A 19,632-nucleotide genomic window follows, 5' to 3' on the forward strand; every position below is an offset into this window, starting at 1 on the left:
AGCCGCAGAGTGAAGTGCCTTCCCGCTTGATCCTCCCAGTTGGGGCTCCAAACTAGATTTGACATGGAGCCTGGCTGAGCCACCAGCAGAGATGGTCAGTCTGGGGGAGGGGCTGGAATTCTTTCATGCCTCTAAGATCACAAGTTATGATGAGAGGGAAAGGGGGTGTTGGTATTGAAACGCATGACAGAGATTAGCTGTTGTGAGCCTCTGGCTCCTTAGGACTGTTGTAAAGGGTTCTCTCTCTCTCTCTCTCTCTCTCTCTCTCTCTCTCTCTCTCTCTCTCTCTCTCTTTCTCTCTCTCTCTCCTCTCTCTCTCTCTCTGACACACACACGCATATTCTGTGTGTGTGTGTCTCTCTCTCTTCTTCCTGTTCCCCTCTGTATTATCCATGATCCTACACATATCTTTGAAATTTAAAAAGATGTCTTTTTGCAATTGGACTCAATGAACATATAAATACATATTCTCTTATAAACTTTTTTTTGTACTAATATAGCTATTTTCTTTTCCTGACAGGTTTTCTACCCTTACAGCTCTGAAGCCAAATAACTATATTTAAAATGGGAGGTCTCATCCTTTCTAAATAATTTGCTGTCACATAACACCTCAGTTTCCCATTTTCCCTCATTGCATTTAAAAGAATTTTATAATTAAGACAGTTCTATTTGTTTGGTATCCTTTGCTAATTAGCCTTTGACTTCCTTAAGAGGAAAGATCAGGTTGGTCTATTTTTTTATTATGGTATCCCTAGCATAATATATGGCTCCTTGTAGGTCTTTACTAAAGGAATTGTTGAATGAATAAATACATTACATTTTCTAGTGCCCATCAACTGTCTAATTTGTTCAGGTCTATTCTCTCCTGTGCGTTTCATCTTATGAGACTACAGTTCCCAGGTTCCCTTGCTCTCTGATTTCCAGGTAGAATTAACTCATAGGAGGCATCAGTGAGAAGGGAGTAAGAGGGGAGTGGTGAACAGGTTTCTTCAGCCTGAAGTACCTATGGTAGTAGCTGTTTCCTCTATGAGTTCATCATCCAGTAGGCAACCTTGGCTTCAGGGTCCCAGTAACACTCCCCTTGTTCCTATAGCCATAGGAGTAACTTTTGCTTCTGAGTCTCCCCCAGACTGCCTCACTATCTCAGCTCCTTTTACCAGTATAATTCTCTATTGAGTTTCCTCTATTTTAAAGGCTTCAACAGATTCATATATGACAAGTTTTGACAAGAGAAACAAGGTCTTATAGAAAAACCTTAAAATGGCTCAAGGGCATAACTTGAAGTGAGAATTGGAAGGGAGGGAGGGAGGGAGGGAGGGAGGGAGGGAGGGAGGGAGGGAGGGAGGGAGGGAAGACAGGCAGGCAAAGCAATGATACCAGAAGACTGGTAGGGGAACTAGGCAGTAATCCAGGGGCCTGATGGAAAACAACCAAGTCAGTAGACAAGAGGGGGTGGATCCAGAGTTGTAAGCTGGAACTAGTAGAACTCAGATTCACTTGTTTAAAAGTATTAAGTGGTGGGTCTGGCCACCGTTCTAGAGATTTAGCAATGAATACAATGTCCAAAGTCCTTCAAAAGCTCCAATTCTTTTGTGTGTTGAGGTTGAGGATTCAATATGATATTAATAAGAATAGACAGGGTGGAGCAAAGTAAAACAGGAGGAGGGAACACCCTCAACCTGTAGTAAGAAAGCTGTATCTTAGACAAGGTCAGGAAAGGACTCTCCCAGGGTGCTGTAAGCATAGAGCCAATGAATTCAACTCAGTATTATAAAAACAAAGGACACATATTTGGGGCTTAAGTACTGCACTTCTAAAAAGTAAAGATCTAGAGAGCCCTGAAGAAAACAGATATCATATAGGGATTTTCATGGCAAGGAAATTCCACCAATCTACAGGGCAAATTCCTCACGTGACGTGTAAAGGGAAAATTATGCAAAGAAGCTATCCTCACTAAGTTGTACATCAGTGGGCTTCAAAATTGGTAACTAGGACTACTTGGTGACAGAGAATGTATTATTTTCAAGTTTCAACTGTAACCTCAAAACATGCTAATGGATTGTGCTTCGGGGAATATAATCAAAAGAATGGGAAGGAGCAACTCTAACTGATATTTGTAAACCTAAATTCATGGCAGCATGTTTCACCATAGCCTTATATATGGTGTATTCACACCCATGTCTGTGGGAAGGTGGGGGCACAGAATCGGGAGAAGCACAGTACCAGAGAGCACTGGCTGTGCCAGACATTGATGAATGTGAACTATGCAACTATGGGTGGAGATGGGAGAGAGGGAATGGGAGAGAATGAGGGAACAGATGACACTATGCGAAAGGAAATGTACCTATTTCCAGATGTCTGTAAAGGTAACCCTGCTGTATATCACCTCTAAAATAACAGCATATTGGAAAAACAGAACACAACCAAACTTGTGGCCTTTCCCTATCCCACACCATTGGGCTTGAGGCCAGGGGGAGGGGAGGGGACATACCTATAATCCCAGCACTGGGGAGGCTTAGCTACAAGGATCATGAGTTCGAGGTCAATCTGAGTTACATAGCAAGATGCTGTCTCAAAATAAATAAATTTTTTAAAAGTTCAAAAAAGTAAGTTGTCGTTTATCATGATTTTCACATGATTAATCTGAGAGACTTCCAAGATAGAGGGGGACTAGATAGAAATGGGAGAAGGGGACCCAAGGAGATGTTCAAATGGATGACGGAACAGTTCACTGAGAAAAGGTACATACGGTACAACCAGAAGAGAACAGGCCAACAAGTCCCCAATAGTTAGAACCCAGCACCCAGGAGAGCAGTCTAGGGGAAGAGTTTTCTGAAAGAAACCTCGAGAACATTTGCTAACATTCAAATGCTATGATACTAAGGGAATGATTTCCTTCTGAAACTAACAGGGGCCAATTTTTCTAAGAGCATTCATTTTGAAAAACAGCGGAGCTAAGAAATGTTCTACTGCATCAGAAAATGCTATTTAAATAATACTTAAAGAGCTTTCTTGAAAACCACTACAATCTTAAAAACACAGTTTACTTTCAGAAGATAAAGGCTTTATTGTACAGAAATATATTATACTAATTATTTTTAAATGTTATTAGCATTTTAATGTCAACAAATATTTTTATCAAGTAAAAGTGAAGGCAGGAAACATGCCACAAATTAATATTAATTCATAAATTTTTTTAATCATACTGGATGGTTCAAGTGATAAATGCTTGCCTCACAAGACTGTGGACCTAAGTTCAAACACCACTGTTGCAAAAAAATGTTTAATTTTAAATACTGATAATCCTTCTTAGAATGCCATCATGTGTGTAGAATCAGTCTCCAGTTGTTCTTTGATTATAAAAATGGATCACTTCATGGCTCTTCTTCCATATTTACACACACACAATTGTATGTGTTACTGTCCAGTGTAAATGTGACATTCAGATTTCCTTGGTACCTAGAAGTTAGAGCTTGGATTTTATCTTATTATTTTCAATGATTCTATCCGAGCTGAGCTGATTGATCTCTTCCTGGTTGAATCCAAATTCTTTCAGTACCTCTTCAGAATGTTCTCCTACCAAAGGATCCCTTTTGGCAGAAGGGAAAGCTGGGGTTCTGGATAGCAGGGGCGCAGGACCCGGACTCACAAGCTGCTCCTCATTGGTGATGAATGAACCCCGTTCTCTGTTGTGACTGTGATGGACAGCCTCTTCAAAGGTCAGCACAGGGGTCACACACGCATCTGTGCCATCAAAGATCTTGCACCATTCTTCTTTAGTCTTCTTGGCAAACGCCTCTGCAAATATCTTTTTCATTTCTGGCCAATCAGTTATGCTCATCTGGCTGGGAAGTTCATCAGACTTTAGTCCAAGTCCTGAGGGAAAAATACAGTTTTCTAAATTATGATACTTTGGCAAGGGAAGGGATGACACTGTCCAAAAAGATCTGTACTCATTGCCTGACTTTTATTACTTCAACCTTTCTGTATATCACCTTTATAATAACAATACATTTTTAAAGTCCATAATTTAAAAAAATTACTATGATTTGGGCACAGTGATCATATTCCCTGTAAATGAATCTTGAGCTTGCCATTGTATCAAAAATAAAATGTTCTGTAGGGTTTCTCAAATAAGTAGAAAGAAAAAACTACAGCCAGTTTGAAGTTGGAACCAACGGCCAAAAGAGCACAGGGGTGGTGGTTGCCACACTGACTTGAAACCAGTAGTCACTGTCACATGTTATTTCCTAACATTTCAGCATTTCCAATGGCCTAGTTTCCCAGAAATTGATTTTTCTTCTCTAAGGTTTCGACAAATAAATTTTTTCAGGATAGAATTATCTGTCTTACTGAATTAAAATCATACCACCCTTTATATGATGTTCCCACACCCTATAAAAAATAAAATCTGAGCAATTTTACACATGACTATCTCAGTCAAGATAAATGACTAAATTCAAGGTTGCAATCCCTAAGTAATATCCCTTGCACTTTTTGTTGGGGAACTAAGAGCTTGACAGGGCTTTGTACTAGTAAAGAATGGGTAGGCAGCCGAAAGGAAGATTTTGAGACTTTATGCTACATGGAAGCGTATCCATATAACTATCACTTTTCATTATCAATTCAGTATTCACTAGATTACATCAATAGCTCATCATAAAATAGGCTTTCAGATTATTTTTTCCTGCCTATTGTCTGATGTAAATGATCTGAGCATGTCTATCTCTCTGGATTTGACTACTAGAATTACCTCATGTAAGTGGAACCATACAATATTCTTTGATAAGAGAGTAATGTCATATAGAATAATTTCCTCAAGTTTCATCCAGGTTGCTTCAAGTCACAATTTCCTTCCTTATTAAAGCTGCATACTATTCCATTTTCTGTATATACTACGTTTTGTTTACTCACTTATCTGTCAATGAACTCTTAGATGTTTTCAAGTCTCTACAACCTTGCCAATACTTGTTTTGTGTATTGTTCTTTTGAATTAAAAAAAAACTTTACAAAGTTTCCAATTGCTTACATGACTGTACTACAAGTCTTAATCCTCAAATGTCACAAAATTCTCACTGTTTTCAGATTCATTTGCCACAAAAAACAGCAGTAGCACAGTACAGTGAAGTATGTATCTCTTTTAAAAATTTTTTGAATATTTATGGCTAGCTACTCAGGAGCTAAATTGCTGTATAACCTCAAAAAAAATTCTCAAAATCCAAGGGTATATAATTAGTACCACTTCAAAAAAAATCATTATTGATCTAGGGTTTATGCAGTGGGTTTGCCGGAAAGAGAAGTTGTATGTGATAACTTAAGGTATTATTTATAATACAGTAAAAGGAATATCATGCTACGGCATTTTGGCCAGGACTATGTGTCTTACGGAAAAGCTTATTTAACATACCCTACCTCCTAAAATGGAGAATCCTCAGGAATTCTGGAGAGAGCAGGTCAAGTCAAGGCCAACATAAAAGGTCAAGGATGTAAAGAGAGGGGATTTAAAAGAATCCAAGGGTCAGAGGATGAACTACCAAAATATATTGCATCTGTGAACGAAGATAGCAAAATGAAATCCACTTAAAGCTGAGGAATAATGGGGGGTAGTAGGGATGGGGAACAGGAGAGTGCTCAAGGGGGCGTTAATCTGATTAAAATACTGTATTTCCATGTGTGAAATACCACAGTGGCCTCCCTTTGAATAGTTAGCATACACTGACAAACAGAATGATAGGAATGTAAAACAAGGCCTTTCTAGAGTTCAGTGACTAATGGTGAATGTGGAGGGTGAGGGTAGGTGACCAAGGTCAAAATACTGCTGTCCTTGTGAAGATGGAACAGTGATGCATGTTGAGATTAGTTTGGGAAGGGAATGAGGGAATAAGAACGACAGAAGGGGTGAGTCTGTCAAAGTGCATTGTACACACGTCTGGAATATCAGAAAGAAACGCCCTTCTATAACTCATTGATGCCAATAAATATGTGGGGAAAATAAAAAGGGGTTACAAAGCTTATGCTCAGAGGAGAAACCCCATAAAAAGGTACTGAGAAGTGACAGAGTTTGAGCAAATAAACTATGGTTAAAAAAAAGTCTTGCATCATTTTTAACATTTCTACGATGGTTTATTTGTTGCGGTGGAGTGTGGATATTCAAAATGAACAATCATATTTTAAAATAAGAGGAAGATACACCAAAGAGATGAGATCACATCTGGAATAGCAAAGTAAGCACCTTCAAAAATATGTGCCCATTTAATAGCAATAAGGACAGAAATTTAAAGAAAAGACTATCAGATGCAATTTTTTCATTACTCCTCAATGCAACAAAATCTAAACATATCTTAATAAGGTGAATTTCAGTAAGAGCAGTGAGCTTTGGGGTGGCACTATTCCTGCACTCCAGTTCTCAGTCTCCTGAGTAGCTAAGATTACAGGTATGGGCTACCAGCACCTAACTACTTACTTCAGAGTATTTTATTTTATCTTATCTTATTTTGCTGGTCCTGGGGCTTGAACTCAGGGGCTGGATGCTGTCCCTGAGCTTTTTTGCTCAAGCTAGCACCCTAGCACTTGAGCTACAGTTCCCCTTCTGCGTGTGTGTGTGTGTGTGTGTGTGTGTGTTTGTGTGTGTGTAAATGGAGATAAAAGTCTCACTGCCTTTCCTGCCCAGGTTAGCTTCAAAGCTTAATCCTCAGACCTCAGCCTTCTGAATTGCTAAGATTACAGGTGTGAGTCACCAACACTTGGCTCAGAGTATATTTTAAAATTTCTCAGATACTAAATTATCTGCAGAGGGAACTTCAAATTCAAACATATCATGGGGACAAATAACACCAGCTCCATTGTTTTATTTAAGGAAAAAATGCCAAATTTTCCTGCTACCTGGAGCAGCATCCTGTGAAGACAAGAATTTTTAAGGCAAGTAAATGACAAAGGCCGCAAGTGACAGTAGCTTTGTTCAACAGAATCTCACTATCCAGAGCCTCGCTATCCTCAAGTGACAACTGAGACTGTACCATAAGAGACATCTATCCAAGAAATGGGGCTGGTAGAAACAGCTGGGCATTTTGGGGGAAGGATAAGACAGACCCTGGCATATAAGCACAAGATAACTATTCATAACTCCTGATATGAAATGTAATAAAAGCACTGAACATTCATCCTTCAAAAGGGACTGCTGGGGCTGGGGATATAGCCTAGTGGCAAGAGTGCCTGCCTCGGATACACGAGGCCCTAGGTTCGATTCCCCAGCACCACATATACAGAAAACGGCCAGAAGCGGCGCTGTGGCTCAAGTGGCAGAGTGCTAGCCTTGAGCGGGAAGAAGCCAGGGACAGTGCTCAGGCCCTGAGTCCAAGGCCCAGGATTGGCAAAAAAAAAAATAAATAATAACAAAAGGGACTGCTATTTCTTAAAACTGAGTTATTTTGTAGAGTGTCAATTCAAAAGAAATGCCCCCAATATACACTGATGGCTATTGTTAAATTAATTAGAAAAGCAGATATACTTGAAGAGATATAAATGTTTAAAGATCCACGAATGGAAGCTAAGGAACACCCACAGCAAAGGAGAGATGTAAGCATGGTAGTTACGAACCGTCAACCATCAGCTGGTAGAACTGGGGTTCTATTGCTCCAACAGCCATGTAGTGCCCATCTGCTGTCTTGTAAGTTGTGTAGAAAGGTGCCCCACCATCTAACATGTTCTGTCCTCGAGGCTGTTCCCACAATCCCATTTTTTCAGTTTTCCACAGAAAAGAACTTAGATATGCTGTTCCTTCCACCTTTGAAGAAGCAGAACACAACATAGATCCAGGTAATTCAAGTATAAAACAGGTTTAATGTCTATTGAGGGCTTGTAATTTGGGGGTAACAATGCTTATATTACTGTAGATGATAACTTGTATAAAAATCTACAACTTGTTTAGTATTTCCACAAATTGAATTAAGAGAGATTGGACAATAGAATGAAATTGTTCAGGTCAAGAAACAGTTTGATACTTGGAATGACTTTTAGTCTTTTCAAGTAAGACTGGCAAAATGTTGTTGAAACTATATAAAGGTACATGGAAGTTTACTATATTATTTTCCATATCCTAAAAACTGCCAGGATAAGAAGTTACAAGTATAACAAAGGGATTTTAAAAATCTATCCATCTTTTGACGGGTAAAATTCCTATAAACAATATTCAAAGAAATGTATCTTACTTTATAGGAAAATGACATTACAGGTAATTTTAGCCTATTACAACTAGACTCCAATCCTAAGAAAACTATATATCAGTATTTCATATAACTTATTTTTAATGATCACTAGTAGGTTACCAAATAAGCATTACCACTGAGTGGCAGGTGCCTAAGGCCACCCACTTAGCTTAAAAATGTTAACTTCCCACTGAATTGTGAAGTAACAAAACTTGTAGGTATACACAGCTATGACTATTACAAACTCAAAACCAAAGGCCTCTTACACAGGAAACTTTCTATCCGCACAGGTTTTATAATTCTTACGACTCTGATGTTGCAGGGAGATGACCATTGTTACATTATTGTTCCTGAGGTTCCAACAGAGGGTTTCATTCTAAGTAAGCACAAAATTTCTCAGTTACTGGCTGTGAGACAAACACAAAGCACTTCTTTGGATTCACTGTGGGTTTTTTTAAATTCTCTCTTGAAATCCCAGGTTTGCCTCAATTTATGGTTGTGACCAATTTAGTCAATGTATTCACAGATACCACTTAATATCACTTAATGGTACACAGAGGCCTACTTGTACTTGCCTTTGTATAAGTGACCTGTACAGTTGATGCTTGTTTTTGAGACTGGGTTACAAAAATCTTAACATATCATATTTACACAGACACACACACACAGACACACACACACAGTGATATATATATATATACATATGAAGAACATAAATATATGCACTGTTTTAAGTATCTGTTTTATGTTAAATTCATAACAAGATGTGTCTAAAACTAAATTCTGATACAATAAAACTCAGCTCATTCACTTTCATTACTAAACTGAAGATAAAGATTCTCCTTTGACTTTGCAGTTTACATACTATTAAGAACTAATGTCCTACATGGGTCTTAATTTGGGGTTGCTCCTAAAATTCCTAACAAGTTTGTACCCACTATAAACCAAGTTCTTGTTTACTGCTCAGGCCTAGGCCCTATCACAGTCAACTGAGCAATAACCAAGTGGACTCAAAGCAAGTCAATAGTCATGATTTCCACAGAGAGTTCTGAATACTAACAATCTGACATTTAGGGTAAAGTGTGAAAAGTTCTTAAGATTCTAAGTTAACCCTGAATTCACAAATCAGTTCCATTTCATCACTGAAATTATATTTTAACATCACAACGGGCCGAAGAACAAGAGACATAGCAGTACTAGTCCTTTCATCAGCTATGTGGAGTAGCTGTGGCTACTCTAGCACCTGGCCTGTATTATTCCCCATGTCTGTCCACATGCTTTGCTGCTGCCAGATAAGAGCCACATGACACAGGGAAACGGCAGCCTCAGTAGCCACCAACATTTTATATCATCTTCATGCAGGCCAATGGCCTGCATGCAACTCACAGAACACCCAGATCACGTAGGCCACCGAGACAGGTTAGCAAAACTAACCACCCCATTTGCCACATTTGTTTATTTGTTGGTTTTTTAAGCCATAGTTTTTTTTTAAACAAACAAACAAAAAAAAACAGGGCTGGGAATACGGCCTAGTGGCAAAAGAGCTTGCCTCGTATACATGAAGCCCTGAGTTCAATTCCCCAGTACCACATATATGGAAAACGGCCAGAAGTGGTGCTGTGGCTCAAGAGGCAGAGTGCTAGCCTTGAGCAAAAAGAAGCCAGGGACAGTGCTCAGGCCCTGAGTCCAAGGCCCAGGACTGGCAAAAAAGAAACAAAAACAAAAACAAAACAAAACAGCACTATTAAAAGATAGACTTCACCTCCTCCCAGGACAGCCTAGGCCAAAGATTCTGGCTGCTAAAACCTAGACATTTCTGGGATATAAAAAGGCACCTATTTCTCCTTAATCCACTTCTCACAACACTAAGGAAGTGGTAAACATGATTTGCTGACCTTTTGACCTTAAGCAGTTAGCCAACACTAACAATGTCCTCATGCATGCATGTACCCTTAAAACGGTACACTTTCACATATGCTAAAACTTCAGTATCTTCTAGTCATTAGCTAACTCTGTTTAGATACATTCTGATGAAAACAGAAATCATCCTTTCCCTTATATTTGACTACAGATGATCATTCACATATATGTAATAAAATGAAGGTCCCTCTTGTTCTCAGCTGATTTCTTTTGGTGGCACAGATGGTGTCTAGAGAGGAAGGAGGGAGATCTAGGGCTGAATCACTATAGAGCAGGGCTTCCGACCCTTCCAGCCTCCAGCTTTGGTAGGAAGCAGCGAGACCCCGAGGCCTTAACATTTTCACTGCCAAACAAACAACAAAAACCCAGCATATCCCCAAGAAGCTGTGTGTTCAAAGGAAGAAAGCCATTAGTGAGATTCCAGGTCCCAACACTGATGGTGTAGGGTAAGGCTGGTGCTGTTACGATCGCAGGCTGCAGCTCTGTCACAATGGGCCAGGAGCTGCCTCCCAAAATACACTTCATTAGATGGATAGAAAAGATACTGTGGTCTGTACCACATGAAGGCATTACGAGACACAGACCCAGGACAGGGTTGAGTATGGTTCAACTGTAAAGAAGCAAAAGGAAGCAACCAGCCAAGGCCTCTGAGCCGAGGAGACTTCAGTGTGAGATGGCCTTTGCAGCCACCAGTACCTCATCCCATTTGTAAGGCTCACTCTTTAAGCTCTTGAGATGTCTGCCAACATTTGACCCCTGACCCTCTGCCTCAGCATTCTTTCTCCTTACTTTCCATGACAACACTTCCTTCTGTTGTTTGGCCTTCCTCAGCCCTGGATTTTCTTCATCGGCCTACCCACTCTTCACACACTGCTGCTCTGTTCCCCCTGTGGGACCACAGAGTCTCACCCGGTTTCCAGGTTCTTCCCAAATGACTCCAAAATTGGTTTCCAGTCTCTAATCTTAAGTACTGCATTTTGATACCACAGAGTCACTTTAGATGTGAAACTGCAAAACTGAATTTCTTTTATGTTAGGAAAAAAACAAGTCCTAACAACAAACACAGAGTTCCTGCTATGTTCTGGGCAGTGTTTACACACTGAACAACATAGGAATTGCAAAAGAACTGAAGTACAGAAACTTTTAGATGTTTTACAAAAGAAACTGAGGTCTGGAGAATTAAATAACCATCTCAAGATCCCAGCTGGGGGCTGGGAATATAGCCTAGTGGCAAGAGTGCTTGCTTCATATACATGTAGCCCTGCATTCGATTCCCCAGCACCACATATATAGAAAACGGCCAGAAGTGGCGCTGTGGCTCAACTGGCAGAGTACTAGCCTTGAGCAAAAAGAAGCCAAGGACAGTGCTCAGGCCCTGAGTCCAAGGCCCAGGAATGGCAAAAAAAAAAAAAAAAAAAAGAAAGAAAAAAATGCCAGCTGATGGATGGCAGAGCTAGGATGAAGAAAGTCTGCTGCCATCTGAGCGCCTGACCCAGGATTCCACCTGCCTCATCCCTCAGCAGTCTCTCCTTCAGAGGCCAGCACGCCATCAGCTCATCCGATCCATGCGCACAGATGCCACATTTGATTCCTTCCTCCTCTGTACCTGCTAATCCATCACTAAATCCCAATGGATTTGTATCTGGAATATCCTTTAAATCTAGCATTGGATTAGAGATGAGTCACAGAGCATTCACAGAGCTAACTCTACAGGTGACTGCAGTATGATATTCTGATAATTTGGATACTGAAAAGTTATTTTAAAGAAGAGGATACCCTTGCTGACTAGGATTCAAACTTTAAACCTTTTATCTCTTTGCTTATTCAGAAAAAGATTTGAGACAACCATGTATCATACTCAAGAACAAGCAGCTGCTCCCAATGAATACTTACCATGTTTGCATCAATGACCTGACCTTTGCCAGATTGTGTGCGTTCAAAGAGAGCCATCATGATGCCCAGTGCGCACATGAGCCCACCACCACCGAAGTCGGCCAGGAGATTCAACGGTGCATAAGGGTTCTCACCACTTCTGCCAAGTTTTGACAAAACACCTACACCAATAAAAGCAAATTCAGTCTCTTTAAATAAAAATGCCTGGGCATCTTATAGGAATAGCTAATGTCTAGTCACTGATCTGAGTGAAAACTAGTACAAAATGCTTTGTAAAATTCAAACTTATGTAGTCTACTGTTAAGCAAGCTTTCCTTAAAAGAGTCTCTGCATTGGGTTGCTTTTCAAAACTTTTATCTCGACTAATATTCTCAGATGTTATAGCCAAGTTTTCATTCATTTTTTTTAGGGGGGGAATTAAAAATTAATTTTATGAATTTTATTGTGTGGCTTTAAAATAGTATAAAGCATGTTCATTCTTATTTTAAAAAGAGATGTAAGAAAACAGTCATATATAAAAAGTGATTCCATTTTTTAAATTGATGAAAAAAGCAAATTTTATATTCACCCACTTCTTCACACTTTAAGTGAGTATTCACAGAAAACATGAGATTACTTGTAGTCAACAACACAGAGTACTTAGAACTCTAGAATAGGTCATTCTAAGACATGCTCTCACAAGGCAAAAATCCTAATAAAGCAACAGTGGGACCTGAACACCATGGGCTTTTTCTAGTATCCATAAAATTCAGAAGCAATGGCCCAGGAAATAATTCTTAGGAGGTAGTGTCTGAACTAAGCTGTATCAGTGTTTTCAGACTATATAATGACCAATCCTACTAACACAGATTTGCTTATGTCCTTATAGGGGCTTGTCTGACTTCACAAATGTAGTGAATAATTTTTCTGGCAAACATCTATTATCTCTCAAACATGTTGCGATGGAGAAAGGCTTGAGAATGACGGTTCTAAGGAACCAAACCAAATGATATTAAGCCACTGTGCACTTCTCATTGAGTCTGGTAAATATTTAAGCCTTCACTATTAACAATTCTCACTAAACTATGTAACTCCAAAGTATGATTGGGGATATATTTAAAGTGTAGAAGAATTATTTTCAACATACCTGACAAAGCCAAATAGTTGATGTCATGACCAGCAGACTTAGAGTAGCTTCCTGACTGACCGAATCCACTGAGCCTGGCATAGATGAGTTTTGGATTTTCCTGCAGCATAATGTCTGGACCAAGCTGGAGTTTTTCCATGACACCTTAAGAGAAATAGAGCAATTCTTTTTTTAAAAGAGAGGATAAATTGAAGATGGGAATGATCCCTTTTCTAAAGTTACCATAGGTGGTACTCTTACCAGTAATACTACTAAAACATTCATTGTAACTTTATGAAAGTTGCCAGAAATAGAGACATTTTCATTAAACTCTAATGAAAAATGAAGTTGGGAAATCATGAAGGAAGATGATCTCACACATGAATGCCTCCGAAGAACTCTTCACAGAAGATGGCCTTAAATAGACTTAGCCAAAGACCATGCAATCTTACACAAATAAAACTTCTGTAGGGACATTTACTCAGAAACAGCTTCACCTCGTAGCACCATTTTCTAGTTAAAAATGAGTATTTTACAGTACTCTGTGTAATCTTCATTTTACTTCCCCCTGTAAATGTCAGGCTGTGGTTCAAGTGGTAGAGCACCAGCCCTGAGTACAAACAAAAGGCCAAAGAAAAAACCTGAGGCCATGAATTCAAACCCCAGGACAAAAATCTGAGCCCTTGAATTCAAGCCTGTTACTGGCCTTCCATTTTCTGAATATGCTCAGTTTACTATTGCATGATTTTTCTCACTCCAATGCTCTGCTAGTCCCAAATAAATACTATTTATTTGGAGAAGCTCTATCATTTGGGTTGACAGCTTACAGATTTCTAGTGGGTAAGGACCCACAGAAAGAGGTCCCTACTCCCCCTTCTGCCCCCTGGGTGTTGTCTTCTGCCACTGGAGGCAAACCCAAGCCTTCTCAAAGGAATTCTTTTTTTTTCTTCCCATGCCTACCATTCCTCTCTCATGTTGTCCTAGTATGCAGACATACCCATCTTCCCTGCCAGCTTAAGAGCTCCTGCCACAGGACTGAGAGCATGCTTGTTTCCACAGGTCCCTAAAGTAGCTTCACAAGTCTCTTAAAGTTCCATGGGAAAGAAGATTTATTACAAGAGCACCTGAAAGCTCATACATTTTTAACAAGTACACTTATTACGCAAAGCCAAGATAACTGGCATCTGAAATATCCGGGGATTGAAAAGTAGACAGAATCGCCTGGGGATGGTAGCTCCTACATCATCTTATCTACTCAGGAGATTAAAGCCCAAAGCCAACCTGAGCAGCAAAGTCCATGATATGCTTACCTCCAGTTAACCACTATGGCTCAAGTGGTTGAGTGATAGCCTTGGTCAAAAGAGCTAAGGGGCAGAGTCTGCAGGCCCTGAGTTCAAGCCCTAGGACTGACACACATTGACACACACACACACACACACACACCCCACATGGCAGTCAGAATTATGTAACACAATAATTGTGATAATTGTGTAGGATTTATAGATCTAATAACATGAAAAAGCATAAAATTAATCTACTCATTCACCAATCTAGATTTTATAGGTTTACATAAACCTACTACCAACGTACCTACCTGTTAGCTAGGTATCAACATCTGTGCACATGTATATGTAGATATGAATTAACTAATGCCAATAATATCTATTTTCCTATCATTGAGTACTACTCATGATTAACATTACATGCCTGAATTATCAATTTATGATGAATTGAGCTTCACTTTCAGCCTTTCCAATTGGGTGTGTTCTTATTTGTAACATCTGAAATAACACGTGAGGTTTTTGCTTTCAGTCAGTACCTTTACCTGGAGATTGCATATGTATTTACAGCTCCAGCTTCCAGTTAATTACTTAAGACAAAGTACTTAATTATGATCATTCACCTTCATCTTTAAATAGGACATTATACTATAATACTAATTGTGCTTAAAGTGCTCAGATATGGCTGAGGGCTAAATTAGTTGCACTTAAAATGTCTAGTGTCCTACTGACATTCTGTTCATTGGCCAAATTTACTGCCTCTCTGCTATCTGTTGGCCTATACTTCAACAAGATTACTCCCTTTGCTATCTGAAAGTGGATAGAACTCAAATACCAGTTTAAAAAGGCTATAGCAGCACCAAAGGCAGTAGAATGGCAAGAAAGAATCCCAAGTCATGGTAAGGGGGAAGAATGAGTGGCTTGCTGATCTGTGCAAACAGGTGTAAGGAAAAGAAGGTGTAAGGAGCATAGGGTTCTTATTCTCACAGTTGGGTGAGTATCTGCTTTCTCTGAGGTTATACAGAATACAAAAAGAGGGAAAGCCACTTTAAGGAGGAAAGGAGGGCCCGGCACAGTGGTTGCATCTATCATCCTCCGTAATTAGGAAGTGGGAGATTAGAAGACTGAGGTTCCAGTCCAGGCTGGAACTGGCTGGAGGCATGGCTCAAGTGGTACAGCACTTTTGGACACGAGTTGTTATAGTTACCTGTCTATAAAATATGAACAGCAGGAATGGATCAAGGAGACTCGTGGGAGCAGAAGGTGACGTAAATAAAATGAGCTTGAAGCTGGAGCTTGGGAAGGCCCTGCATTTAAGGTAGAGAATGTGAAGCCAGCCCCTTGGGTTGCTTTGGAGAGTTACACGACTCCCAAGGGGGGGGGGGGGGCATATGGTTTGTTTCTAAGTGCAGTTTGCCTGCAAGAGCATCTACGACTTTAACTGGATACACATAGTTATAGGAGGTAGATGAGAAAGTAGATGGGAGAAAAGAAAGAGGAGGCAGGGTGGGGAGGGAGAAAAATGGAGGTAAGGAGCTAGAGAAAGAAGAGAGAGGGGGGAAGGGGTAGAGGAGACAGGAAAGTCAGAAGCAAAAGGAGAAACAAGGCGGCGGCAGCATCTCCAAGCTCTCCCGAAGAAAACGGTCTCAAGCGGGGACCTGGACAGGCTGCCAAGGCCCTCCTGGCGCCTGGGACCGGGGCGCGGGGCGCGGGGCGGGCAGGCCGGCCCGCCGCTCCCGGTCCCGCCGGGGGGCACGGCTCACGGGCCCCGCGCACGGCTCACCGCGGCGGAAGGGCTCCAGCAGCACGTCGGCCCCCGCGCACAGCCGCCGCAGCACCGCCGCCCCGCGCGGCCGCTTCAGGTCCAGCACCAGCGAGCGCTTGCCCCGGCCCAGGCGGCTCGAGTCGCCCACGGACCCGGGGCGGTCCACGCGCACCACCTGCGCCCCGAAGTCCGCCAGCACCATCCCGCAGAACGGAGCGGGGGCCAGGCCGGCCAGCTCCACCACCCTGACACACCGCAGCACCATGCTGCCTCCGGCCCTCGGAGAAGACCGAGTCATCCTGCCCCGGCCCGGCATAAGTAATGCTCTGCCGGCGGCGCCGCCCCTCCTCTCTTCCCATCCCCCCCCTCCTCCCCCCCTGCTCCGACTCCCACGCGCGCATGCGCGCGGCCGCCGAGCCCGCGCACTGACCCACTTCCTGTCTGGCCTCCCGGGGCTCCTGGGCTCCTCTCCAGCGCTCTTGTGAAAGCGCCAAGTTGCACCCTGGACTTTGAGAGCTCAGGCTTGCCACCGGCCTCTCGGGATGCTTTGATTCTCACCGGGGTGGTGCTTGGCCCTTGCAACAACTGAGCTGAGCTGGGTTGTGTGCTTCAGGGCTAAATGCTTATTTAGCTCTGTATCCAGTTTTGTCATCCAGCATCATGTTGGACTCCTTCCTAGACGCACTGGGGAACGATCTTGACAGGATGTCACTCTTCAGAGCTAAATAAGAGTTTTAAAAATCTTAATGATTTTTGTCAGCTGTCACTTCGATGGATAATGCATTTTCAACTTTAATGCTGGCCTAACATTTTTAAAAAGTCCAAAATAGCCCAGCCACTTTTACAGATCATACTTCCTATTCTTTATTTTAGTTTTGCGTAGTAGCCTGATATAATTCTAGGAAATTGAATAAAGGTGGAAATAGGTGTCAGGAAAATCTCTGCTTTAAGCCTTTGTACGTGAGCAAATTATATAAGGCAGGGGATAAAAACAAAGGCAGAATCCAGCATAGTTCTAGCCAAAATCTCTTAGGCAAGTGTGAGGTACTTTTGACTCAGTTTAAGGATACTTCGGGGCTCTGGGGCTCTTGCAATGAGTTGCCTCAGATTGTGAATGGTCAACTCTGCTGACTGATCCTTGAAAGTTGTCCGTGCCTGTCTCAATCAAATTCGCCTTTGCTGAATACTTACCTCCTTAATCTTTTGTCCTCCACTAGGCAGTAAGTTCAGGGTAAGTAAAAATGGTACATTAAATATCGCAATAGAAATGTCATTCTTTCTGATGGGTGAGTAAAATTGCTTAACTTAGGTATGGTTTGTAGTCCAGTAATAAGCATGTTTATGCAAGTGGATTTATTGCGTCGTTCTATGTTCAGGTTTTTTTTTAAATTTTTTTTATTATTAATTGAACATAAAATTTTTTTTACAAGGTGTTGTGCAAAGAGGGTGCAGTTACATAGTAGGGCAGTGTGTACATTTCTTGTGATATCTTACAACCTGTTTTTCCATCCCTTGTCTAGGTCAGGTAGACCCATATGCAATATACAATGTATCAAGCACATATACAGTGTTCACAGACTTGGTCTCTACTGTCTCTCCATCTCCCTTTGTTAACAGTCATATATCAGGGAGATCATGCCCCTTTGTTTTCTGTGTTCTAGGCTTGTCTCACTCAACATTATTTGTTCGAGTTCTGACCATTTCCCTGCGAATAACAATATTTCGCCATTCCTAATCGCTATGTAGTATTCCATTGTGTATAAGTACCATATTTTTTGGATCCATTCATCTGTGGAGGGGCATCTGGGTTGTTTCCAAATTTTGGCTATTGTGAATTGTGCCGCGATAAACATGGAAGTACAAATGTCCTTTTGATATCTTGGGTTTAGGATAGATGCCTAGGAGTGGTATGGCTGGGTCATAGGGTAGGACTATATTGAGCTTTTTGAGAAACCTCCATACTGTTCTCCAAAGTGGTTGTACTAATTTGCACTCCCACCAACAATGGAGAAGGGTTCCTCTTTCCCCACAGCCCCTCCAGCATTTGTTGTTTCCTGAGTTCAGAGTATAGGCCATTCTAACTGGGGTGAGGTGGTATCTCAGGGTTGTTTTTATTTGCATTTCCTTTACTAGCAGGGATGTTGAGCATTTCCTCATGTGTTTCTTTGCCATTTTTATATCTTCTCTTGTGAAGTCTCTCTTTAGCTCTTTTGCCCATTTCCTAATAGGTTTGTTGGGCTTGGAGGGGCTTAGTTTTTTGAGTTCTCTGTAGATGACAGATATCAGGCCTTTGTCTGTTGCTGTGCTGGTAAATATCCTTTCCCATATCGTTGGCTGTCTTTCTATTTTGGTGGCTATGACCTTAGCTGTGCAGAAACTTTTTAATTTGTAGTAGTCCCATTTGTTGAGTCTTTCCCCTATTTGTTGTGCCCCTGGGACTCTATTCAGGAAGTTCCTTCCTGTGCCTATAAGTTCTAGTGTCTTTCCTACTCTGTCCTTCAGTAGTTTCAAGGATTCAGGTCTGATGTTGAGGTCCTTGATCCATTTTGAGTTGATCTTGGTGCATGGTGATAGGCTTGGGTCTACTTTGAGTTTTCTGCATATGGCTGCCCAGTTCTCCCAGCACCAGTAGTTGAAGAGGCTATGTTTATTCCATTGTATGTCTTTAGCTCCTTTGTCGAATATCAGTTGGCTGTAAGAGTGCGGTTTTATTTCTGGGTCTTCAGTTCTAATCCACTGGTCTTCCGATCTGTTTTTATACCAATACCATGCTGTTTTTGTTATGATGGCCTTGTAGTAGAGCTTGAAGTCTGGTATGGTGATACCTCCTGCACTATGTTTTTTGCCTAGAATTGCTTTGGCTATTCTAGGTTTTTTGCTGTTCCATATGAATTTATGGATTGGTTTCTCTATTTCAGTGAAGAATGTGGCTGGGATTTTGATAGGTATTGCATTGAATTTGTATAACAATTTGGGCAATATGGCCATTTTCACTATATTGATTCTGTCTACCCATGAGCATGGGAGGTCTTTCCATCTCCTTGTGTCTTCTTTGATTTCCCTTATTAGATTTTTGTAGTTTTCATTGAATAGGTCCTTCACGTCCTTGGTTAAGTTGATCCCTAGGTACTTTATTCTTTTTTTGGCTACTGTAAATGGAATTGTTTCCATAATTTCCTTTTCTGTTTGTCTATTGCTGGTGTACAGAAAAGCTGCTGACTTTTGTGGATTGATTTTGTATCCTGCTACTTTGCCAAATTGGTTTATTAGATGTAGGAGTTTGGGTACTGAGTTTTTTGGGTCCTTGAGATATAAGATCATGTCGTCTGCGAATAGGGATAACTTGATTTCTTCCTTGCCGACGTGGATCCCTTTGATGTCCTCCTCTTGCCTTATTGCTATGGCTAGGGATTCCAGCACTATGTTGAACAGAAGTGGGGAGAGTGGGCATCCTTGTCTTGTTCT

The 19,632-nt window shown here is 41.1% G+C and overlaps 1 protein-coding gene across 1 annotated transcript; it reads right to left on the bottom strand.

Moving 5' to 3' along the window:
• Positions 1 to 3,047: 3,047 nt before the first annotated feature.
• On the bottom strand, positions 3,048 to 16,472 carry Amacr (alpha-methylacyl-CoA racemase). Its single transcript, XM_048368146.1, has 5 exons — positions 16,186 to 16,472; positions 13,144 to 13,287; positions 12,018 to 12,178; positions 7,597 to 7,783; positions 3,048 to 3,876 (listed from the first exon to the last, which is right to left on the bottom strand). The coding sequence occupies exons 1-5, from the start codon at positions 16,463 to 16,465 to the stop codon at positions 3,467 to 3,469; spliced, it is 1,182 nt and encodes a 393-aa protein (XP_048224103.1). The 5' UTR covers positions 16,466 to 16,472; the 3' UTR covers positions 3,048 to 3,466.
• Between the last annotated feature and the right edge of the window lie 3,160 nt (positions 16,473 to 19,632).

Source organism: Perognathus longimembris, chromosome 19 (genome assembly GCF_023159225.1).
Source record: "Perognathus longimembris pacificus isolate PPM17 chromosome 19, ASM2315922v1, whole genome shotgun sequence".
NCBI lineage: Eukaryota > Metazoa > Chordata > Mammalia > Rodentia > Heteromyidae > Perognathus > Perognathus longimembris.

What these genes read in the sequence shown, in the direction of transcription:
- Amacr (XM_048368146.1), bottom strand. Translation starts at nt 16,465, where the DNA reads ATGACTCGGTCTTCTCCGAGGGCCGGAGGCAGCATGGTGCTGCGGTGT. An exon ending in GCTGGAGCCCTTCCGCCGCG is followed by an intron (nt 13,288 to 16,185) that starts GTGAGCCGTGCG and finishes ATTTCTCTTAAG; the next exon opens with GTGTCATGGAAAAACTCCAG. An exon ending in CTACCAGCTGATGGTTGACG is followed by an intron (nt 3,877 to 7,596) that starts GTTCGTAACTAC and finishes TTTTTCCCTCAG; the next exon opens with GACTTGGACTAAAGTCTGAT.